Below are 25,651 nucleotides of genomic sequence, written 5' to 3' on the forward strand. Positions count from 1 at the left end.
AAGCCCGACTTTGTGGTTTTAATCCACCTCCTTGAATTGCCTGCTCTGACTCAGTCCCTTCCACCTGAAACCTTGCTCCACCACCCAGAATTCCATTTAACTCCACAAATGTTGACTGAAGACTTACTGTATTCCCACCGCATGGCTATAGAGATGATTAGTTTCCCATGTTGGGGAATTCACAGTGAGATATGAGGTCAAGACTTGCCAGAACTTCGTTTCTCCGGAAATCTCTGTAGTTCCTAAACTAGTGGTTTCTCAGAGTGTGGTCCTTGAACCAGTGGCATCAACTTCACCCAGGAACTTGCTAGAAATGCACATTTTCAGGTGCCAGCCTAGACCTACAGAATCAGAAACTCTGGAAGTGAGGCCCACTGACCTTAGTTTTTAACAAGTCCTCCTGGGAACTGGGAGGCACCTCGAGTTTGAGAACCAATGAACTGGCCCTTTCAGGGACAAGCTGCAGAGCTTCTGAGCTCTCGAGGGACCCGAGGAGACATCCTGAAGAAACTCGGTCACTTGGGCTGCCAGTACTCATCGTTTTCAACTCACAATCACTGCTCTCTGGAGGTTCCCTCCAACTCTATTTCGAACCTTTGTGGTGTTTTTGTAAATGCCAGGCATTGTGGAAACTCCCCATTTGTTTTGATGGGAACTAATCCAGTTGAGCACATAATTCCCCATGGAACTTCCAGGCTTCCCTTTAAATTGATTGTGATGCTTCCTGGGATGCTGACACCATGACTAAGACCCACAGTAACAATCCCAGTCCCAGAGGATCCCCTGCTTCCAAAGATTTCCAGAGAAGGAGAGTTCTTAGGGAGCCAGTCTGCAGACTCTTTCCCTGTCTCCCTTCCAAGGAGTCTTTCATTAATATCCTCCTCCGTGGCAGGGTCTGGGCTGGTTCCGGTCCTCCTGAGCAGGTGGAGGTCATTGGGTCACATCCTCCCTGCATTAAGTTCAGACTGAAATGGGGGGCAGGTGTGGCTCCTGGAGTGGGGCTAGCCTCAGTCCTGGCCCTTGTCCTCTTTCCTGGGACCCGCAGGTCTGTCATGCTTTGCTCTGGCCTGGGACCACGTGCTAGACCATAGACACCTTTGTGAAAATTAGAGAAAGGCACTCCCTCCAGGTGCCTCTCAGGGTGGATGCAGCCCCTGGGGCTCAGAGCTAGCCTGGATTTCAGGCCCCTCGCTTCCTTGGGCAGGTGCCTGTGTGCAGCACAAACTACACAGCAGTAGCAGCCCTGCCCCTCCCCAGCCTGGGCCTAGGAAGGTGTGGACTTGGGGGGCGGTGTGGGCTGAGCAGAGCCTGCATATGCAGCTCCCACGTATTGGGGGTTTCCACATGCTGGGCCCAAGGCTAAGCTCTTTACCCACAGCATTTCCTCAGATCCTCACAACCACCCAGTGAGATGGGTGTTGGTGTTGTCTCCATATAGGTTTTCTTTTTCTAAATTATAAGAGATTTTCAAACTCTCAGTGCCTTCATGTTCTCATCTGTCCAATGGGTACAGTACTCCTAGCTCCTTTCTTAAGAGCTTATTCTGGAAATCAAATGAGACCATAGTGATGAAAGCTCTCTGGAGTAAAGATGTTAAAACACCCTGCAAATGTCAGGGTTGATATTGATCTTATCCCTGCGTCCTCAAAGGCAGTTTCTGGGAGCTCTGGTTTGAGAAACTCACCTTAAATTCACCCAGCCTCCAGTGTTATATGTGGGTGCCACAGAAGGTTGGCTTTCTGCCATGATGCTGGCATGCGGGCGTGCTTCCTCCCCTAAAATTGTTAGACTTGTGAGGCTGCGATGCATGAGGTGTGTGTGCAGGCGCTCAGGAGCGAGTCACGACCTGGCAGGCCGGCCTGGATGGGATGACCTCAGCCGCCTTTTCCACTTCTCATTTTAATGACTGGGTTCACTGCTTCATTTCTGGTTTTCTCCCTCTTTCTTGCAGCTGCAGTGATTGGGATTTAGGGCAAGCATTTGAGATCCCTTTTCTAATCCCTATCAAATCCGGATTTAGCAGTGGGAAGTCTGGGAAAGGGAGGGGGAGGGGGGAGGGGCTATAGGCCATAGCTCAGAACATCTGAGAAATCCCAACAGGAACGCCCAGCCTCCACGCTGTGAGGCCAGAGGCCTCTCATCTCATCCAATCTCACCCGCTTCCCAGAATGCCTTCTTGCTTGCGCGCTTGAGGAATGAGTACGGCGATTGTGGTGGTAAGGCAGAGACTTTGACATTTGCCTTTTTCCAATTTAACTGTGCCCTTTGTTGAAATGTTTCTTGGCCAGGTACCTTCTCCATTTCCACTACTGCTCCCACCTCCCTCCCCTGACCACCCACCCCTGGTTGAGATTAAGTTTCTCTCTCAACCAGATTTGTGCAAAAATGGTCTGGATCGTCCACCCTGCAAACCCCTGCCTGACTCAACTATTTTTTTTTTTTTTTTTGCTTTTTTTAGAAAGACTGAGGTAGAGTTGATGTACAATATTTTATAAGTTACAGGTGTGCAACATAGTGATTCACAGTTTTTAAAGGTTATACTCCATTTATAGTCATAAAATATTGGCTATATTCCCTGTGCTGTACAATATATCCTTGTAACTTATTCATTTTATACATAGTAGTTTATACCTCTTTATCCCCTACCCCTATATTGCCCCTCCCCCTTCCCTCTCCCCACTGGTAACCACTAGTTTGTTCTCTGCATATGTGAGTCTGTTTCTTTTTTGCTTTATTCACTAGTTTTAGTTTTTTAGATTTCACATATAAATGATATCATACAGTATTTGCCTTTCTCTGTCTGGCTTATTTCACTTAGCATAATGCCCTCCAAGTCCATCCACGTTGTTGAAAATGGCAGAATTTCATTCTTTCTGTGGCTGAGTAGTATTCCAGTGTGTGTGTGTGTATATATATATACACACACACACACCATATCTTCTTTATTCATTCATCTGTTGATGGACACTTAGGTTGCTTCCGTATCTTGGCAATTGTAAATAGAGCTGCAATGAACATTGGGGTGCACATATCTTTTTGAATTAGTATTTCTGTTTTTATCAGATATATACCCAGGAGTAGAATTGCTCGGTCATATGGTAATTCTATTTTTAGTTTTTTGAGGAACCTTCATATCGTTTTCCACAGTGGCTGCACCAATTTACATTCCCACCAACAGTGTAGGAGGGTTCCCTTTTGTCCTCTCCACAAACTTCTGCCCCACTCAATTGACTTTTTATTACGTAACTTCCCTACAGAAGAGATAAGTTACATAATATAATGCCAGTCATATTATGCCCATCACCTGTGGCATCATGTACAAATTTCAGTCTGAATTTAAAGTCATTTTGTAACTGGCTTCATGCTACCCCTCCAACTTAATTCCTATCCGTAACTCCTAGCAGAGCCTTCATCACTCGTTCTTTTATCCACTCTATTCATGCCATCTTGGGCTTTTGTTCACGTGTCCGTCTCCGTGTGTTCCTTCTCTCAGTCCAAACTCTATGCATCTGTAAAGCCAGCTTGTGTCCCATCTCCTTGACTCCAGCCCACTAATATCCCTGTTCTTTGAACATCTAGTGTCACACCACATAGTTTCATACTAGTTATTCTTTCCTTGTTCCAGTAATTAAGTCTCCCCAGGTAGACTGTAAGCTCCTTGATTTGGGTCGCCCCCCCCAAGTGTCTTCTATACTCCCTGCAGTATCCAGCCAAGCCTATGTGCTGTGCAGTAAATAATAAAGTAATTTTGACCCTGCTCAGGTGTTTGCCCACCTGAATACTGCATTGATGACTTTCTAGAAACTGAAGTTCATTTATCTTGTAAAAAGAAATAGTATCTTTGTTGCCAATACTCATGATCACCCAGTCATGCACATATACACCCTTACAACCTTCCCAAGGGGGGAAGAAAAACGATGAAGACGGGAGGTTTGAAAGGTGATCCCTGGCCCTAGGATTTCCAACCTGCACTGGGTCCTTAACACTCTTCTTTTCTTTCCTTTCCTTTTCTTTTCTTTATTTTTAATTGAAGTATATTTGATTTACAATATCCTGTTAGTTTCAGGTATACAGCACAGTGATTCAGTTATACATATATATATGTATATATAACTTCTTCAGATTCTCTTCCCTTATACGTTATTACAAAATACTGAGTAGAGTTCCCTGTGCTATACAGTGGGTCCTTGTTGGTTATCTATTTTATATATAGTAGTGTGTTTATGCTTAACACTTTTCTGATGCGTTTGCCCTCCCCTCTTTCCCCAGAGAGCTCCTGTGAGAACAAGCGGGCAGACGTGGTCTTCATCATTGACAGTTCCCGCAGCGTCAACACCCACGACTATGCAAAGGTCAAGGAGTTCATCGTGGACATCTTGCAGTTCTTGGACATTGGCCCTGACGTCACCCGTGTGGGCCTGCTCCAATATGGCAGCACCGTCAAGAACGAGTTCTCCCTCAAGACCTTCAAGAGGAAGTCCGAGGTGGAGCACGCCGTCAAGAGGATGCGGCATCTGTCCACGGGCACCATGACGGGGCTGGCCATCCAGTACGCCCTGAACATCGCATTCTCAGAAGCAGAGGGCGCCCGGCCACTGAGGGAGAACGTGCCGCGGGTCATAATGATTGTGACCGATGGGAGGCCCCAGGACTCGGTGGCTGAGGTGGCTGCAAAGGCCCGAGACACAGGCATCCTGATCTTTGCCATCGGCGTGGGCCAAGTGGACTTCAACACGCTGAAGGCCATCGGGAGCGAGCCCCACGAGGACCACGTCTTCCTGGTGGCCAACTTCAGCCAGATTGAGTCGCTGACCTCAGTGTTCCAGAACAAGTTGTGCAGTAAGTCCTGTTTCTCTGGGGCTCTTCTCAGGGAATCATTAGGATGAGTTCATTCCTCTTCCAGTGTTCATTCTGTGCTAACCTGGTCCCAGGTACCGGGCTGGCAAGGGGTGTTTAGCAAAGGCCAAGGTACACACAGTGCTCTCTTGGGGCTCACGCTCTGGCCAAGGAGACATATTAAGGATGCAATCATACAAATAAGTAAGTAACTGCAGTTGTAACAGTGTAACAGAGGAAGAATTCAGGACAGGACCTGACCTAGGCCAGGGGGCTCAGGGAGATTTCCCTGAGGAAGGGACATTTACACTCAAACTGTAGAATGAGTAACAGTAGGTAGGTGAAGTTTTTCTCCAGCACGTTGGCTTGCCCTGGCATTCCCTAGGTTGGAATTCATGAGTTGTAGTAAGCATGGGAATGGGAGGGCAACAATAATAACATAACTTCTCCTTGGATGGTGTGGAATACTGAGCATTTTTGCCCCATGGTGGTGCTAGCAGTGGATGTTTTCTCAACCCAGAAAGAGGCCCAGTGTACGGGGAAGACCAAGACGTGCTCCTGGTACCTTCCCACCTGGTAGGATGGCAGGTGCCTCCCGACTCCTTCTGCAAGGACATGCCTCCCCAAGTCCTTGAGCTGCATTCTTCTGCTTTAAGCATCTTCTTCCCCGTCTTGCTTTCTAACCCTACCCTCCACAAGGCTTCTTTCACCCTTTCTTGCCAGACTCCTCCCAGCTACCTCCAAGCCGAGCTCCTGCCTCAGCTTTCCCAGCAGGTCAACTTGCCCTCTCCCCAGTTTCCTGCTTCTGCCACCGTCTTCTCGTCCTTTTCTCCTCCAGAAGGGCGGGGCGCCAGGCTGCCAACCCAGGCTCCACACTAGTCCCTGGAAATGGGAAGCAAGCCTCCTGACCTGGTAAACAGTGTCCAATCCAGCTTTGCCCACCCCCATTGGTCCCTGTCCCCTCCAACTGCCATGCTTCTTTGATGGGAAAACAAAAGCAAGTATCTATTCTGAAATGACTAGTATTTCCCTGGAGTCTGCATGGAGAATGACCTTAAGTACCAGACTCATCTCCAACTCACCGGGAGCGGGAACCTTTAGACCAGTTCTCAGAATGTGACAAAGCCTAGAAACACCCCACCACCACCAACCTCCCCCGACCCTGCCAAAGCCTCAGGAAGGAAGTACGGTGTGCTTTTGACGTCTTTTTAAAAAATTCTCTGCTGAAAACTAACTTCAAAAAGCAGAGACTCCATTAATTCTTGACTCCAAAATCAAAAGTTTTACTTAAAAAATCAAGGCCATGAAGGAAAAAGAAACTTTTGCTCTGCAATGTCACTTGGAAAACATTCAGAAGTGCCATTTCCCTGGCGCCGCAGAGGGGCTGGGTCTCTGTGGCGTGCCGTGGCCTGAGTCACCTGGAAAACTTCAGCCAGTAGAATGCACTGCAAACATTTTTAAGGTTTTATGACTTTAAATGACTTCTGCAGAATTTATATTCCCCCTTTCCTGGAAATATTAAAAAAAGAAATTGGTTCTGTAACAGTTTTGACGTGTTTATTCAGTTGTCTTGGAAAAATGTTAATGGATGAGTTCTTTTATAAGCTCTCTGAATTGCTCAGCAAAGGGAAAGGTAATATGAGGCTGAGGATGTGGACTTGTTCGTAGAAGAAGCTTCTCTGTGCTTTATGGCCTGGCAGCAAAATTAAAAGGCAGTTTGGCTACTCCCGTTTCTGTAATCTTGAAGCTCTAAGAAAACATCAGTATTGTGCCATTCATTCATTCATTTGTTAGGGCCCGGGAACTGAATCCCCCTTCCTACCCCACAGAAGACCAGCTCCTGTCTTTCCTCATTGCAGGGCTCTGCTGAGCAGACTTGTCAACTGTCTTGAAAGGTGAAGGAGGCCCCGGGGCCTCTTCATCAACCGTGCAGTAAGGATCGCAATAACTAACATTTACAAAGCACTTTCTCCTGTGTTTTTGCACTTTATCCTCACGAAAATCTGGGGAGGCAGCACGATGCTATCCCTCCCTTTCACAGGACTGTAAACTTGTTAAGTGAATTCCCAAGCAGCCAGGAGATGGTGGGTTCTACTTCCAAACCTCTTGCTCATTTCATTCCTCTTCGCATTGGGAGATAGAAATTCCTCTTTTAAGGTAAACGGTTTTCTGCAGACAGCCTCCGCAGTCCAGCCATGCTAGGCACACCAGCTCTGAGGTTGATATTCACCTCAGAGTTTGATGGGAAGCCTTTGCGATGGGGAGGGACAGACTGAGGTTTCAATGACCCCACCTGCCAGCTGTGTAGATGCTGAGCACATCTGTAAACTGGGGATTTTACCTGCGGAGAGTAGATGTGTGAACAGGCGTTATAAACTGTAGAGCCCCATTCAGTGTACACCATGTTGTGTATGATTGCGGTCAAACACACGGAGGACCAGCAGGGTAGGCAGATGGCCTCAGCTTTGACCTGCCCTCCAATCCTCAGACTACAGCATCTACCATGTTGCAGATGGCAGTTCTCTTGGGTTTTGGAAGTCTCATTTGTTCCTTAAACATTTATTGAGCTACACTCTGAGAATAACAGCCAATTTTGTCCTGGGCTAGGTACTTTCCAATATGTTATTTCATTGAATACTTATAACAGCCCTGTGAAGCAGGTACTATTATTACCCCATTTTACAGAAGTAGAAACTGGGGCTTAGAAAGGACAAGTGGCTTCAGGTGGCAGAGTTGGAGTCTCTCTGGCTTCAGAATTCTTACCCTCCACCTGCCAGGTCTGAGGGTTTCAGGCTGGTGGGAAGATGCTCTCATCACAGAGAAATGGGATGTTGGCTATATGAAGTATGCACTTCAGAGGCCTTGGGAAGTCACCTGGCACTGGGGGCCCTCTGATCAAAGAATGCCAGGGTCTGCCTAGGGAGTCCAGGAGAGCTTTAAAGAGATAATAATGATTATACCTAACACTTATGGATATTAATATGTGCATTGCTGTTTTGCGCTATTAGTGTATGTTAACTCATTGTATTCTCACAACAAACCTGTGAAGTAGGTGCTCCTATAATTCCCATTTTACAGAAGAGGAAATAGAGACCCAGAGGAGTTCAGTAACTTGTCCAAGGTCACATAGCACTAAGTGGCAGAGTTGAGGTGTGAACCCAGGCATTCTGGCTCAGAACCTACATCTTAACTACTATGTGCTACACAGACTTGAAAGAGGAGTAGGGGGGACTTCCCTGGTGGCCCAGTGGTAAAGAATCCTCCTTACAATGCAGGGGATGCGGGTTTGATCCCTGGTCAGGGAACTAAGATCCCACATGCCGTGGAGCAGCTAAGCCTGTGTGCCTAACTACTGAGCTCGCGCGCCTCAACTAGAGAACCTGCGTGCTGCAAAGTACAGAGCCCACGTGCCCTGGAGCCTGCGCGCCACAACTAGGCAAGAGAAAACCCGCACGCCACAACTAGAGAGAAGCCCGCACGCCGCAACAAAAAGATCCCGCGTGCCCCAAAGAAGATCCCGCATGCTGCAACTAAGACCCGACGCAGCCAAAAATAAATTAAATAAATATATAATAAATAAATCTTAAAAAAAAAAAAAAAAGAGAGTAGGAGTTTACCGGCTAGAGATGTGTAGGGAGGGCGATTGCAGTAAGCCAGGAAAAGAATGATATATATATATTTTTTTTTTTTTTAAGAATGATATTTTTAATAGTTTTTTTCTATTTCATTTAAAAACAAAAACAAAAAAAATGAGTCCAGAGTCTCTGTTAATTTCGTGACCTGCTAAGGAGACATAACCCACAGCTTGAGAAATGCTGATGAGAGGCTAGGCAGGGACGTGGAGGTCAAAGTGCACCTAGAGAAGGGATTTCAGAGGGAAACTGAGCAGAGGCTCGTATGCTTTTGGGCAGAACCGAAAACCGCTGCTGGATCAGTGGATCGGTGGGGACAGGGTATTTCCAGGAGTGATCAAGACAGGAACCTTTATCGTACAATTAGAAAGAGAGTAGGCTCTTGTGCTCACTGGCTGTGTGGACGTGAACTCAGGCACAGCGGTGGCTTTGTACCCACAGGCAGTGAATTCCCACACCAGCCACAGCTGGGGGCAGGGGGGCTCCTGAGGTTGCATTCTCAGGCCGCTCCGAGACCTCCAAGAGAATCTTAGAGGCCTCCTGTGAATGAGGCCCTGTCTACAAGATGACCAAAACCTACCCATCCTGGGGCCCACCATTTTTGCCACCCAGTGAGAGAGGACACTGAATCTAGGGGCTGAAAAATGCATGTCTATCCTGAGCCTTCTGATGACTTGCAACCTGGGCAGGGCTGCCCTTTTTTTTTTTTTTTTTTGGCCGCACCAAGCAACTTGCGAGATCCTAGTTCCCCCACCAGGGATTGAACCCTCGCCCTCGGCAGTGAAAGCGCAGAGTCCTAACCACTGGACCGCCAGGGAATTCCCAGGGCTGCTTTTACTTAACCTCTTGGTATCTGCTTTATCAGCTTAGCCTGGTATTTAAAGGCTGGGGGCTGGTTGTTCCTACCCTAAGAGCCCCACCCCACCCAGGCCAGGCACTATTGAAGGCCCTAACAGTGTTCCTAAGACACACCTCCCATCAACCAGCCTGGGTAAAGTCCACACTTACTGCAGCCCTTCAAGGCCCTGTTGCTAAGTGGGAGGCCAGATGGACTTCCACAGGCCTTGACTTTCCGTACCCAGTAATTGTTCCTTTCAAGACCCCCAGTCAGCCCACCACTCCTTTGATCATTCCTTTAGTCAATCACACATTCATTAATAAACATTTATGAACATTCAGCTCGCCTGGTTAAAAATCCAATCCTGCCAAAGACTTAGTCTGCTGATTAGTGATTTCTCCCGCTGAATGCAAAGCCTTGACCCAGCTTCAACCTACAAGGCCTTCCGAGGTGTGAGACCACCTGCAGGCCACTGTAGGAGGCAGGACTCTGTGCCCCCTTCAGTCACATCACAAAGGCCTGCCCCACGGGAGGGCAAGGCATTAGGGCCAGAGGCTCTTAATATCACCGATTCCTCATCTGTAGAATTTTACAGGTGGAAAACTTTTATACTACCTTAGTAAAAATGTTTGGGATTCTTTTGGTTGAAAGTAATAGAAATTCAACTTGAACTAGCTTTAGAAGGGCGGATTGTGTTATATTACTCATGGAAATAAGGAGACGCATAGTGAATGACAGCTTTGCTTTCTCTCCCTCCCTACTCTGCTTCCCCTTGGACTTCTCTGGTCCATGGGCAGAGAGCATGCACCCTGTCAGCCCCCAGATATGCTTGCCCTCGGTATAAACCCCCTTTTCCTCAATTCTAGTGGCTAAATGCCAAGAAAAGACTCTGACTGTCAGACCCTGAACACCCAACAGTGGCCAGGAGAGGGGCTATCTCACACCAACACAGCCGCTCCCCCAGTCAGCACGCGTTTGGAATGAGAAGGAAGGCAGCTTCTAGAAAATAATTAAGTGTCTGTACTGAAGGTCCCTGGACATCATACATGCCTTGATTCTACAGGTAAAGAAATAAGCCAAAAAGAGCTACGCAACTTACATGAACTTCCCTCACTTGTTCGAGGCAGAGGGGAACTAGAGCACCTGTCTTCTGGCTTCTGACCCAGTGGTCTTTCCATTACACCAAGTTTCTGGTTTCAGTTTCTTTTGTGGTACGTGGGACAGTCTCCTGGTTCCAATTTCTTTTATCGTACATGGCCAAGACAAGCCTTAATAACAAGCTGTCACTCCGAAACCCTATGCAATAGTTCTTTTAATTTCCCTATTTGACAGGTGAAGAAAGTGGAGTTAAGAGGAATTAAGTAATTCATACAAGGTCTTGGTGAAGCTCAGCTGTAGTCTTATTTCCAGAAGCCTTTCTCATCACCACTGTGCTGTCTGCTGCCCAGCAGGTATTTTCTGTGCCTCACATCTCCTGTCAAAATAATTATCTGTCAGGGTCTCGGTGAGAAGTCAGGCAGCAGGGTCATCACTTGGGCCTCATACCAGTGGATAACCGCTGTGTTGCCGGTTGTCTAGACTTTAGATTTTCTTCGTTATGGAGGAAAATAGTGACATGCTGGGAGTTGCATAAGAACGCCTCTATGCCCGTGGGTAATTTGACTCCAGAAGCCTAGGAAAAGAAGAGAGCCTTCCAGGGTGCAAAGCAAATGCAAATTAAAAACAGGATAATGATTTTTCCCTCTTAACACGGTCAAAATCTTAACGTTTGATAATCCTGAGTGCTGAAGTTTTGAGGTGGGAATCATTACTCTCATGCCTTGCTGGTATAAACTACCTTGCAAGACAGTGAGGTGATATCTATTTAAAGTAGGACCCAGAAACTTCCCTGTGGCGCAGTGGTTAAGAATCTGCCTGCCAATGCAGGGGACACGGGTTCGAGCCCTGGTCCGGGAACATCCCACATGCTGCGGAGCAACTAAGCCCGTGCGCCACAACTACTGAGCCCACGTGCTGCAACTACTGAAGCCCACGCGCCTAGAGCCGCTGCTCCACAACAAGAGAAGCCACCGCAATGAGAAGCCCGTGCACTGCAACGCAGAGTAGACCCCGCTCGCCACAACTAGAGAAAGCCCTCGCGCAGCAATGAAGACCCAACGCAGCCAAAAAAAAAAAAAGTAGGACTCGGTCCTAGAGAAACAACTGCACATGTGCTCAAGGAGATGTGTTTAAGAAAGTTCATCACAGCATTGGGAAAGCGAAACTGTGGACTGGTGGGGAAATGGCTAAATATAATGAGGACTAGTCATATGACCAATGGATAAAGCAATTAAAAGGAATGAACTAGATCAAATGTATTTGATCAAAGCTAAGGTGTACAGTTGATTCTCATTGTTCTTGGTAATTATGTTCTATAACATCATGGTGAACACTGACTGAAGTAGCAAGTACTGAACCACAGCTCCTAGGGGAAATACAGATTTAGGTTCCTCGGAGCCTCTGGTCCAACACTGTTGTCAACTGATCAATACGTAATCTTGTTTTATGTGTGTTTCTGTGTAAAGACACCTTATTTATATATTGTTGATTCATTAACATTGAATTCACAGCCAACAGCACTATCACTCTTGCCTGAATGAAATTTATCAAACACACATTTTCTCCATAAGGCACATCATAGCCTCCTTGCACTTAGGAACACCAGACACACTTCACTTCAGCGAACACCAACACTTCAGCACTACACTTGGGGCCATTTTAAACAGCAAAATCATCAACAAAAAGCACAAAAATGCAAACAGTGTGGCACTTGAAAAGGATACTCGTTCACAGTCTGAGAGCAGAAACAAGAATGCAGAGCATCGTCTTGTTCAACCTGAGCTGGCGACCTAAATTTTTCATCGCTCTGAGTGTGTCCACGAATGATGATGGAAGCACTCTGAGTATTGATTTTAGGGTTACAAATAAACGTTTGCAAGTAGGCAAATTCTCAAATATGGAATAATGAATAATGAGGATCAATGTATGTGTCCTCACACTTTAACATCTCTGAAATTGGGTGCATCTTAGATTCCATGAAAGATAGTATATATCAATAGAGATAGAATCTGTTATTAATGCTGAGTGAAAAACCAAGGTGAAGATGAATATATATAGGATGAACCCAGGTATGTAAAATAAAACAAAAGTCCACCATGCTTCTCCTTTGCTACATACAGTTAACGCATATCAAGCATTCCCCTGCGCTATGTTTTAAGCACTTTACCATCTTAATTATTTTTAACCCTTATAAGGCCCTTATGAGGTTGGTACTATTTTTACTCCCATTTAATATAAAGAAGTTAAGAAAATTGCCCATGGTCACAAAAACAGATATTTCTTTCACTCTGAAGTAAAAATGACTGATTGGATTTAATCTATGAACTTTCCTAACATTATTTGTATCCTAACAGGAATTAAAACACAGTCAATCATAAACTCAGAACAATCATTCTAAATTGTATCATGAAATAAAAAATTTTACTTTCACTTACTGCCCACCATGTTTCTTACTTTGAAGTAAAGGGACATATACTTAAGATATGCCATCGATTTCATCAGTAGCTGAGTAGCTTTATAAAAATATATTTCTACATATGGACATCCTTTTTGTTTATGACAACATTTGCATAAATTGTACTCTGCTTATGCTGATGCTTGTTAACTTTAAATATGTTCAGGTTGAATTATATGGAGTAAAGTCATAAATTAAGATGTAAAAAACAGTAAGAATTTTCATGAGCTCCAACAGACTTATGCATGAATCAATGTATCTGAAAGCCGAGGTACTTCAGAAACTAAGTGCAGAAATATTTTATTTATTTATTATTTTTAATTAATTTATTTATTTATTTATTTATTTTTGGCTGTGTTGGGTCTTCATTGCTGCACATGGGCTTTCTCTAGTTGTGGAGAGCGGGGGCTACTCTTCGTTGCGGTGCGTGGGCTTCTCATTACGGTGGCTTCTCTTGTTGCAGAGCACGGGCTCTAGGCGTGTGGGCTTCAGTAGTTGTGGCACACGGGCTCAGTTGTTGTGGCGCACGGGCTTAGTTGCTCCACGGCATGTGGGATCTTCCCGGACCAGGGCTTGAACCCATGTCCCCTGCATTGGCAGGTGGATTCTTAACCCCTGCGCCACCAGGGAAGTCCCCATTATTATTATTTTTGAAATTTAACTTATTTTTGGCTGCGTCGGGTCTTAGTTGCGGCACTTGGGATTTTCGTTGAGGCATGCAGGATCTTTTGTTGTGGTGAGTGGGCTTCTCTCTAGTTGTGGTGTGCAGGTTTTCTCTTCTCTAGTTGTGGTGCGCAGCTTCCCGGGCAAGTGGGCTCTGTAGTTTGCGGCACGCGGGCTCTAGTTGTCCCACGGCATGTGGGATCTTAGTTCCCTGACCAGGGACCGAACCCGCGTCCCCTACATTGTAAGGTGGATTCTTTAACACTGGACCACCAGGGAAGTCCCAGAAATTTTTTTTTTTTAACATCTTTATTGGAGTATAATTGCTTTACAATGTTGTGTTAGTTTCTGCTTTATAACAAAGTGAATCAGCTATACATATACATATAACCCCATATCTCTTCCCTCTTGCATCTCCCTCCCTCCCACCCTCCCTACCCCACCCCTCTAGGTGGTCACAAAGCACCGAGCTGATCTCCCTGTGCTATGCGGCTGCTTCCCACTAGCTATCTATTTTACGTTTGGTAGTGTATATATGTCCATGCCACTCTCTCACTTCGTCCCAGCTTACCCTTCCCCCTCCCCAGGTCCTCAAGTCCATTCTCTATATCTGCGTCTTTATTCCTGTCCTGCCCCTAGGTTCTTCAGAACCTTTTTTTTTTTTTTTTTAGATTCCATATGTATGTGTTAGCATACGGTATTTGTTTTTCTCTTTGACTTACTTCACTCTGTATGACAGACTCTAGGTCCATCCAGAAATATTTTAAATTGAGACATAAAGATTATGGAAACATATGAGTGCATTTTTTAACTCCAAAAATTTTTATAATACTTTTGCCTATTAAAAAATTACATTGGGGGCTTCCCTCGTGGCGCAGTGGTTGAGAATCTGCCTGCCAATGCAGGGGACAGGGGTTCGGAGCCCTGGTCTGGGAAGATCCCACATGCCGCGGAGCAACTAAAGCCCGTGAGCCACAACTACTGAGCCTGCGCGTCTGGAGCCTGTGCTCCGCAACAAGAGAGGCCGCGATAGTGAGAGGCCCACGCACCGCGATGAAGAGTGGCCCCCGCTTGCCGCAACTAGAGGAAGCCCTGGCACAGAAACGAAGACCCAACACAGCCAAAAATAAATTAATTAACTAATTAATAATTTTTTAAAAATTACATTACTCTTGGGATTTATGATCCTGAGAAACCATTGATTCTTTACCACATCCTCGTTTAACTAATAGCTTTTCCTCCAAACCCGCTGCTGCCTACCAAGTCCACACGTCAGAGCCACCCCTGGTATCAGCAGACTTTCTGATCCCTCTGCCCACCAGCTGGATAGTATTAACTGCACTGTATTAACTGCACTGTGAAATTGCTGGGGTTTTTTTGTTTTTTTTTTTTTAATTTACTTATTTTATTTTTGGCTATGTTGGGTCTTCGTTTCTGTGCGAGGGCTTTCTCTAGTTGCGGCAAATGGGGGCCACTCTTCATCGCGGTGCGCGGGCCTCTCACTGTCGCGGCCTCTCTTGTTGTGGAGCACAGGCTCCAGACGCGCAGGCTCAGCAATTGTGGCTCACGGGCCTAGTTGCTCCGCGGCATGTGGGATCCTCCCAGACCAGGGCTCGAACCCGTGTGCCCTGCATTGGCAGGCAGACTCTCAACCACTGCGCCACGAGGGAAGCCCTGAAATTGCTGTTTTTGTAGGTCGTTTTTGACCTGTTTTTAGTTGGATATCAGCAATCTCATATGGCTCAGCCTAACATCATTTTCCTTTGACCCTCTGTGGCCCTCTATCTATATATTGCTGATGGCATTTATGTAGAAGTGTCTTGTCCTACCAGAGGCTACCCCTTGAGGGGAGGGACTGCAGCTTGTTTCTCTTTGAGCCCTGCTCGTTCCTTCACAGTGTAGATTCTGGATGAATGTTTGCGAGGGGGATGAAGTTAGAGAAGGCATCATCGTTGCCTTAACTTGCCGTGTCTTCCCTTTCAGCGGTCCACATGTGCAGCATCCTGGGGCATAACTGTGCCCACTTCTGCATCAATACTCCTGGCTCGTATGTCTGCAGGTGCAAACAAGGCTACATCCTCAACTCGGATCAGACGACTTGCAGAAGTAAGATTGCTTTGCTGATATATTTGTTCTGTCCTCCTCTGCTCTCCCACTCTCTCCTCTTTTATCTGGGCCCATTTAATTCATGTGGCCCCTCCCCCAACCAAGTCATCATTTCCCTAAGGACAGAAACGAGGTTTTGTAACTTGTGTATTTTGTGTTGACCCCTGGCCCCCACTCTGCCTTCACAGCGCTGAGGCCAGAGCCAGGCACACAGTAGGCCATCAGGAAGAGTTTGGAAGATCGTTGGAGGCTCCTTCTCAGAAATAGCCTCCTTGAAGTCATTTTGCTGAGGTTGAGTATTTTACAAAGATATTCTGATAATGCTAAATCAGAAAATTTAATTGATTAAGACCCATCACCCCAAATCACCTTTTTATACACTGAAATATTTACAAGTAAAATGATATGATGTCAAAGATTGGCTTCAATATAATTCGGTGCTGAAGTAGGTAGAAAAAAAAAAAAAGAAATAGCCTCCTTGAATTCGTGAGCTGCTGTCCTTTACTTCCAAGCTGTTCTTTAGGGGGGAACCGCTGAAGAGCCTTTTCATCCGCTGTCTCTATTGACTGTGCCCTGAGGAATTGTTTCTGTATTTTATTCTCTTCCCTGAAGCGTGGATTTAGGATGAGCTACTAACATTGGCTGGGAATGATTATTCGAGTTCTGTTTTAGAGGTGTGCGGGGACCTCATTGCTTTGGTGAGGGATGCTTTATAGGTCTCCTAAATAGAAAAGGACAGACAGATATAAAGTGTTAATAGAATGCACATTCTCTTTTTCTGGCCAAGCCCCAAAACTAGACAACATACTGACATTTGAGGCACATGAGGTAATCCGCCTCTTAGAGGAGAGAATTACCCATACACTGAGTGTTGTGCCTATAATTTTTTTTCAAGTTATAAATAAAGCCACTGTGTTAGCCCACAGACAACCAGACTTCCTCAAGACATGAGGAAGACTGGCCCACATGGAGGCAAATAAAACTCAGCTAATCTGACATGTAGGTCATGCAATGCGTAATTGTTATTATACCGCATGGTAAGCAATTAAGCACTAATGGAAAACAGTTTGCACAAATGGCTATAATTAGTATCCCGTTTATAGAGCCAAACCACATTTTCCTTTTGTCTTCTCACTTTTCTTTGGGTTGAGAGTGGTTGGCCAGGGGCCCCCTGGCCCCTAAGATTAGGGAACATCTGCTCGACTTCTCCAGTTCTGTGGCCTGTAGAAGCCCAAAGCCCTCAGGCTATGTAAGTCCTGGGGGACCCTGTGTTCTCAGGCTCCTCCAGGATGCCAGATTGTTTGTTTTGTGGAGCCTGAATCATCCTGGCCTTCCGCTTGAACCTCTGACCCTTCTTCAGTTTCCACAACGAAAATCACTCGTACCATATGCTCATGGGTTTAATAGAATTTACTGGAGGACTGAGGGAGCCCAGGCAAGGTCGCCTCACATACCGCTCAGCAAACAACCTAAACATCTTCTTAGTCGTGCCCCATCCTCTCCAGGAGCCTCCCACTCAGCGTTTCTCTGCAGAGCACTCAGCCTCCCTCCACCTTGCTAACTCACATCCTGCCCTTCCCTTCTCCGGAGCACAAAAAGTTCTTCTCCTTGCAACCTGCCCCGGTGATCCGCTGGGATCCGGGCATCTGCCAATGTCCACTTTCCATGGTCTGGCTTAGTCAATCCAGAGGAATTTCGAGACCAGAAACTAAAAAATAAAAAGTTTGATGTCATGAGCTGGGCCTTCCCCACATAGCAGGTTTGCCAGCCCCCGCCTGGTCCCACCTCAAGTCCTGAGGCCCCAGGCTCTCCCAAGGTCGGTCTGGCCTTGGCTCCCTCCTGTTCTCGGGCTGTGGGTGCAAAGAGCGTGATGCAGAAACTGCCTGGGTCCAGACAGACTGATCTGGGTGGAGGAGCAAGGAGGTCCGGGTCAGAGGGGCCTGAACCCAGGCAGTGGTTCTCAAGCTTCAGTAATTAAGAGTCACCCAGGGGACTTCCCTGGTGGCACAGTGGTTAAGAATCCGCCTGCCAATGCAGGGGACATGGGTTCGATCCCCGGTCTGGGAAGATCCCACATGCCGCGGAGCAGCTCAGCCCGTGCGCCACACCTACTGAGCCTGTGCGCCACAGCTACTGAACCTGTGTGCTGCAGCTACTGAGCCGTGATCTTGGTCTGGCGAACAGTGCAAAATTGTGCCAAGGGGAGGCTGTTCTGAGCCGCTCGCGGGGGCCTGTCCCTGCCGATGTGGAGAGAGACTCACTGGGCCTGGAGGGGAATGAGACACAGCTATTTCCAGTTTTGAACCTTTAAGGTGTTCCAGGCCCCGTACAAATTACTAGAAATCAGAGAGTGAATAAAACAGCCGTGTTTCTGCTCTCTTGGATCTACATTCTTGCATGGAAGTAAATTGAATAAACAGCCAAGGTAGTTACGGTCCAAAGTGATTGCAGCCCCTGCCCAGCTCAGCGTGCTGCACAGGACGTCTGGCCTAACTATAGCCACTCATTAAGTGTTTACCATGCGCCAGGAGCTCTCCTGAGTGCTTCATACTCATCATCTCATTAACTCTGACACTGAGCTCTTCAGGTAGGTTTAGCATTCTCATTTTACAGGCAAGGAAAATAAGGTACCAAAAAAGGTTAGACGATTTACTCAAGGTCCTGTGGCTAGTAATGAGACCAAACCAGAACCCAAATCCTATTATGTGTGACTGCATGGGCCTAGCTTTTACTCACCATTCGATACTGTCCCATGATCCTTGAGGTGGAAGGCAGCCCTGCAGCCGGAGATACTCCTCCAAGCCCACGAGGACAGGCAGGTTCAAAGGCTCACTGTTCCCAGGGGAGACTCAGAACTAATTCACCAGGACTAACATTCAAATGATTGTCGTTCCCCCAAGTTAACTACCAACTCCTGTGATATTGTCATTGTACAGGATGATTGTGAGAGGGACTCTTAGGCGATGGCCTTCAAACACACACACACACACACAGAGACACTATACCCACCATTTTCTATTCCAACCCTGCCTGTGTGGAGAGAGTAGGCAGACACAGCTGATTCATAGGTTCTTCGAGTGGAAACAGACCTTGTCTATCAGACTGTTAGCTCTCTTTCCCACTTAACCCAGGAATTCTGTTTCTTCCTGGTGTCCCACAGTGATGGTGCATGTCCAACCATCATCAGCCATCTGGAACACCAGGTCATTACAAAGCACCTGTATCCCACCTCCAGAGAGCCTGGATCAGTGGTCGAGCTGAAGTCCTACTCTCTGTAATTCCCACCTTTGATCCTATTTCTGCCATCTGAAGCTATATACCAAAAAGTTTATTTCCCTTTCCAACTAAAAAGAGAAAGCCCTTTGATTATTGAAGAGTGTAATCCCCTACCCCCCATTAATTTTCTCTTTTTCAGGGGAGGCATGAATACATCTTAAGATGACTTGGATTTGGGTCTTTTCACTGTCCAGAAACCCTCTTCTGGACACCAGTTAGTCAGTGTCTCAAAATGTGCCCTTTCATTTAAAGACCAGATCAAGCATATTAAATAATCTTATGTTCAAAGTTTTGCCCGCATGAGCAATTTGGAATGTATTGGAGGTAACATTATGGATTCTTCTGTTCTCCAAAAAGGCTACCCCATCCAAAACCATTATATAAGATATATGCAAAAGCACTACCATAGTGCATAGCCCATAGGGCTCAATAGAAGTTTATGTTCTTCCCTTTCTCCATTTAAAAACGTGGGGGGAGGCGATCCTCATGAAGTGTGCCTATCTTCACATGTCTATTTCCCTCTACCATTTCCCTCCCCTTGAATTCTTTTCCCACTAACAAGAAGGAACTTTATCTTGTTTTCTTTCTTTTTTTAAAAATAAGGAATTCTCCCTTTCTTTGCCTCCCTTCTGGAATATTTAATCTATCTGGAAGAATAATGAAAATGCAACATTTAGAAAACTTCACTTGGCAAGAAAATGTAACTTTCTTGTGCAGCTTTCTCATTTTTTCTCTCTCAAGAAACACACCAAATGCATTTTACAGCTTTCATTGTTCAGATATGTTCCTGACATTATTTTCCCAAGCTACATAAGAGATTTAATAGCTTTTATTTTATTTATTATTTTTGGGGGGCCACACTGTGCGGCATATGGGATCTTCCCTGACCAGGGATTGAACCTGCGCCTCCTGCAGTGGAAACGTGGAGTCTTAACCACTGGACCGCCAGGGAAGTCCAAGAGCTTTTATATTCGAGTTTAATCAAAGGGCATGACCCCTTTGATGTGACAGAAAAACAGTCACATTATTAAAAAGGGAAAAGAAAGCTATACCCAACATTCCTCATGAATGTGAATGCAAAAATTATTAAAAACTTATCAAATAGAATCCATATATGTAATGTAATCAAGACCAAATGGGATTTATCACAAGAATGCAAGGTTGGTTTAACATTCAAAAATCAGTCAATATATGACATGATACTATACATAGAAAATCCTAAAGATACTACCAGAAAACTACTAAAGCTCGTTAATGAATTCAGTAAAGTTGCAGGATACAAAATTTTTTTTTTTTTTAATTTATTTTTGGCTGTGTTGGGTCTTCGTTGCTGTGCGCGGGCTTTCTCTAGTTGTGGCGAGTGGGTGCTACTCTTTTGTTGCAGTGCGCAGGCTTCTCATTGCAGTGGCTTCTCTTGTTGCGGAGCACGGGCTCTAGGCACGCGGGCTTCCGCACTTGTGGCACACGGGCTCAGTAGTTGTGGCTCATGGGCTCTAGAGCGCAGGCTCAGTAGTTGTGGCACACAGGCTTAGTTGCTCTGTGGCATGTGGGATCTTTCCGGACCAGGTCTTGAACCCGTGTCCCCTGCATTGGCAGGCAGATTCTTAACCACTGCGCCACCAGGGAAACCCTGTAGGATACAAAATTAATATACAGAAATCTGTTGTATTTCTATACACTAACAATGAACTATCAGAAAGAGAAATTAAGGGGACAATCCCATTTACCATTGCATCAAAAAGAATAAAATACCTAGGAATAAACCTACTTAAGAAGGTAAAAGACCTGTACTTGGAAAACTATAAAGCACTGATGAAAGAAATTGAAGACGACACAAATAGATGGAAAGATATACTGTGTTCTTGGATTGGAAGAATTAATATTGTTAAAATGACCATACTACCCAAGGCAATCTATAGATTCAGTGCAATCCCTATCAAAATACCAATGGCATTTTTCACAGAACTAGAGCAAATAATTTTAAAATTTGTATGAAACACAAAAGACCCTAAATAGCCAACACAATCTTGAGAAAGAAGAACAGAGGTAGAGGAATCACACTCCCTGACTTTAGACTGTGCTACCAAGCTACAGTAATCAAAACAGTATGTACTGACACAGAAACAGACACATAGATCAATGGAACAGAATAGAGAGCCCAGAAATAAACCCACTCACTTATGGTCAATTAATCTATGACAGAGGAGGTAAGAATATACAATGGAGAAAAGACAGTCTCTTCAATAAGTGGTGCTAGGAAAACTGGACACCTACATGGAAAAGAATGAAATTAGAACATTTCCTAACACCGTATACAAAAATAAACTCAAAATGGATTAAAGACCTAAATGTTAGATCAGAAACCACAAAACTCCTAGAGGAAAACACAGGCAGAACACTCTTTGACATATATCATAGTAATATATTTTTGGATCTGTCTCTTAAAACAAAGGAAATAAAAGCAAAACTAAGCATATGGGACCTAATTAAACTTAAAAGCTTTGCACAGCAAAGGAAACCATTGACAAAACAAAAAGCCAACCTACTGAATGAGAATATTTGCAAATGATATGACTGATAAGGGGTTAATATACAAAATATATAAACAGCTCATACAACTCAACATCAAAACAAACAAACAACAACCCAATTGAAAAATGGGCAGAAGACCTGAACAGACATTTTCCCAAAGAGAACATGCAGTTGCCCAACAGGCACAGAAAAGAAGCTCAACATCGCTAACCATCAGGGAAGTGCAAATCAAATTCATCACAGTGAGATATCACCTCACCCCTGTTAGAATGGCTATCATCAAAAAGAACACAAATAACAAATGTTGGCGAGGATGTGGTGAAAAGGGAACCCTCACACACTGTTGGTGTAGCCACTGTGGAAAACAGTATAGAGGTTTCTCAAAAAACTAAAAAAAGAACTACTGTATGATCCAGCAATTCCACTCCTGGGTATATATTTGAAAGAAACAAAAACACGATACATGCACCCCAATGTTCATAGCAGCCTTATTTACAATTGCCAAGATATGGAAATAACATAAGTGTCCATCAACAGATGAATGCATAAAGAAGATGTGATATATGTATACAATGGAATACTACTCAGCCATAAAAAAGAATTAAATTTTGCCATTTGCAGCAACATGAATGGACTTGGAGGGTATTATTATGCTAAGTGAAATAAGTCAGACAGAGAAAGACAAATACTGGATGTTATCACTGATATGTGGAATCTAAAAAATACAACAAACTAGTGAATATAATAAAAAGAAACAGACTCACACGTATAAAGAACAAATTAGTGGTTACCAGTGGGGAGAGGGAAAGGGGAGGTGTAAGTAAGGGTAGGAGATTAAGAGGTACAAACTATTATGTATGAAATAAGCTACAGTGGACTTGCCTGGTGGCACAGTGGTTAAGAATCCGCCTGCCAATGCAGGGGACATGGGTTCGATCCCTGGTCTGGGAAGATTCCACATGCTGCGGAGCAACTAAGCCCGTGCGCCACAACTACTGAGCCTGCGCTCTAGAGCCTGAGAGCCACAACTACTGAGCCCATGTGCCACAACTACCTAGAGCCCGCACACCTAGAGCCCATGCTCCGCAACAAGAGAAGCCACCCCAATGAGAAGCCCGCGCACCGCAACAAAGATTAGCCCCAGCTCGCTGCAACTAGAGAAAGTCCCTGCGCAGCAATGAAGACCCAATGCAGCCACAAAAAAAAGACTACACACACACACACACACACACACACACACACACAAAACTACAAGGATATATTGTACAACACAGGGAATATAGCCAATATTTTATAATAATTATAGAGTAAAACCTTTAAAAATTGTGAATCACTGTATTGTACACCTGTAACTTATACAATATCAACTAGACTTCAATAAAAATCAATATAATTCAATTCACCCTATTAACAGATTAAAAAATGAAAATATATAGGATCATTTCAATAGATGCCAAAAAGCATTGGACAATACCCAACATTTGTTCATGATAAAAACTCTCAATAAACTAGAAATAAAGGGAAATTCCTCAACCTGATAAAGAGCACCTGTGAAAAAACCTACGGTTAACATCATACTCAAAAGACTAAGTGTTTTCCTTTTAAGATAAGGAACAAGAAAGTATGTCCACTGCCACACTTCCATTCAACATTGGACTGGATGTTTTAACTGACACAATAATGAAATAAAAAGAAATTAGAAAGTCATACAGATTGGAAAGGAAAAGGTAAAACTGTCTTTATTTACAGACTATGTGATTGCATATGTAGAAAAGCTAATAGAATCTTCAAAAAAGCTACTAAAATTAATTAATGAATTCAGCAAGGTTGCAAGATAAAAACTCAATTTACAAAATTATTTGATTGTATTTTTATATACTGGCAACAAAAATCTTAAATAGACATTTAAAAAGTACCATTTTACACTAGTATCAGAAATATAGAAATTAGGGATAAATTTGACAAAAGATGTACATTGACAAAGGCAAAAGATGTCTGCAATAAATTAAAGAAGACCTAAATAAATGGAGAGATATGTCAAATCATCGAATAGAAGACTTACTATTGCTAAGATGTCAGTTCTTTCCAAAATGACCTATAGATTCAAAGCAATCTCTATCAAAATCCTAGCAGAATTTTTTGGGTAGAAACTGATAATCTGATTCTAATATATAAATGAAAATGAAAAAAATTGAATAGTCAAATACGATTGATTCTTATTATTCACGATAGTTATGGTTTATAAGTCTCTGTTAACATTGAACTAGTGATTACTGGATCATCATTCCTAGGTGAAGTACAGGGTTCGTTTCCTGAGAGCTTCTGGCCACAACATCTCACCAATCGATACAGAACCTTGTTTTATGGGTGTTTCTGTTTAAAGACGCCTTATTGAGTATATATTGTTGATTCATTAACATTGAACTCACAGCCAACAGCACTATTACTCATGCCTGAATGAAGCTCATCTAACACACATCTTTCCTCCAAAAGGCACATCACGGCCTTCTTGCCTTAGGAACACTAGACAGCACTTCAACACTACTGTTAGGGGCCATTTTACACAGTGGGGTCACCAATAGAAAGCACAAAAATTTTTTAAAATATGGCCCTAAATAGAACACATAAAAGATGCTTATTTACAGTATGCGAGCTAAAACAAGAAGTCAGAGCATTGCTTGTTTGACCTTCACTGGGAAAGTGCATTAGGTGGCTCAATTTTTTCACCACTCTGTACAGATCCATGAATGGCCCTGAAAATGCTACAAGTATTGATTTTGGGTTCCAAGAAAAATTTTATCAAGTAGGTAAATTCGCAAATATGGAATCTGCAAATAATGAGGATCAACTAAAACTTTGAAATAAATAAAGTTGTGGGGATCAAATTATCTTACTTGAGGACTGACTGTAAAGCAATAGTCATCAAAACAGTGCGGTATTGGTGTAACGATGGACATCACCTGAGCAGAATATAGTCCAGAAATAGACCCACACGCATATGGTGAAGTGATTCTTGACAGAGGTGCCAAGGCAATTCATGGGGAAAAAATAATGTCATCAACAGATTGTGTTACAACAATTGGATTGCCATGTGCCAAAAAATGAACATTGACCCTTACCTCACACCATATACAAAAATTTATTCAAAATTGATGTTAAATGTTAATATAGAATAGAAACATTTAAATGTCTAGATGAAAATATAAGAAAAAAATTTGATGACCCTGGGTTTGGCAAGGATTTTTTAAATAGGACACAAAACATAAAAGAAAAACTCAGTAAATTGAACATCATCAAAATTAAAACATTTGCTCTTCCAAATACACTGCTACTAAAGGGAAAAGGTCAAGTCACAGACTGGAATTAAATATTTGCAAATATATATCCAACAAAGGACCTTAGAATTTATAAAGAATTCTTACAACTCAATAATAGAAAAATAAACAGCCCAGTCAAAATGGGCAAAAGATTTGAATAGACACTTAACCAAAGAAGATATATAAAGAAGAGATGCTCAAACTTATTAGATACTAAGGAAATACAAAATTAAAGCCACAATGAGATACCACTATACTTCCACTAGATTGGATACATTTTAAAATATTGACCATGCCAAGTATTAGCAAAGTTGGGAACAGAATTATCATTGTTCCTGGTAGGAATGTAAAATGGTTCAACCACTTTGGAAAACAGTTTAGCAGTTTCTTACAAAGTTAAGTATGTACCTACCATAATTCCACTTTTAGGTATTTACTCAAAAGAAATTAAAGTTTATATCCAAACAAATGTTTATAGCAGCTTTACTTGTAATAACCTAAAACTGGAAACAGCCCAAATCATCAACAGGTGAATTCTTAACAAATTGTGATATATGCATACAATGTAATACTACTAGGCAATGAAAAGGATGAACTATTGACCCATGCAGCAAGCTGGATGAATGTCAAAATAACCATGTTGAATGAAAAAAAGGAGACCAAAAAAAAAAAAAAAGAGTACATATTGTAGGATTCCATTTATATGAAATTTTAGAAAATGGTAACTAATCTATGATCAGCAGATTAGTGGTTGCCTGGGGCCAAGGGGAGAGAAGGGACAGGTGGAGGGATTACAAAGGGGCACTAGGAAACTTTGGGGATTTGGAGGTGATGGATATGTTATCTTGATTATGGTGATGATATGTTGATATGTCAAGTTTACCAGCTTGTCTATGTT

At 43.8% G+C, this 25,651-nt stretch overlaps 1 protein-coding gene across 3 annotated transcripts in view; it reads left to right on the plus strand.

The window, feature by feature from the left end:
* Window positions 1–25,651, plus strand: part of MATN2 (matrilin 2) — a 153,291-nt gene that overhangs the window by 46,224 nt on the left and 81,416 nt on the right. For all 3 annotated transcript variants that reach the window (XM_061171607.1, XM_061171606.1, XM_061171605.1), the window contains exons 3-4: window positions 4,270–4,839; window positions 15,506–15,628. In XM_061171607.1, coding sequence (XP_061027590.1) covers window positions 4,270–4,839; window positions 15,506–15,628 — 693 coding nt within the window. The remainder of the gene's footprint in view (window positions 1–4,269; window positions 4,840–15,505; window positions 15,629–25,651) is intronic.

Source organism: Eubalaena glacialis, chromosome 17 (assembly GCF_028564815.1).
Source record: "Eubalaena glacialis isolate mEubGla1 chromosome 17, mEubGla1.1.hap2.+ XY, whole genome shotgun sequence".
Classification (NCBI taxonomy): Eukaryota; Metazoa; Chordata; class Mammalia; order Artiodactyla; family Balaenidae; genus Eubalaena; species Eubalaena glacialis.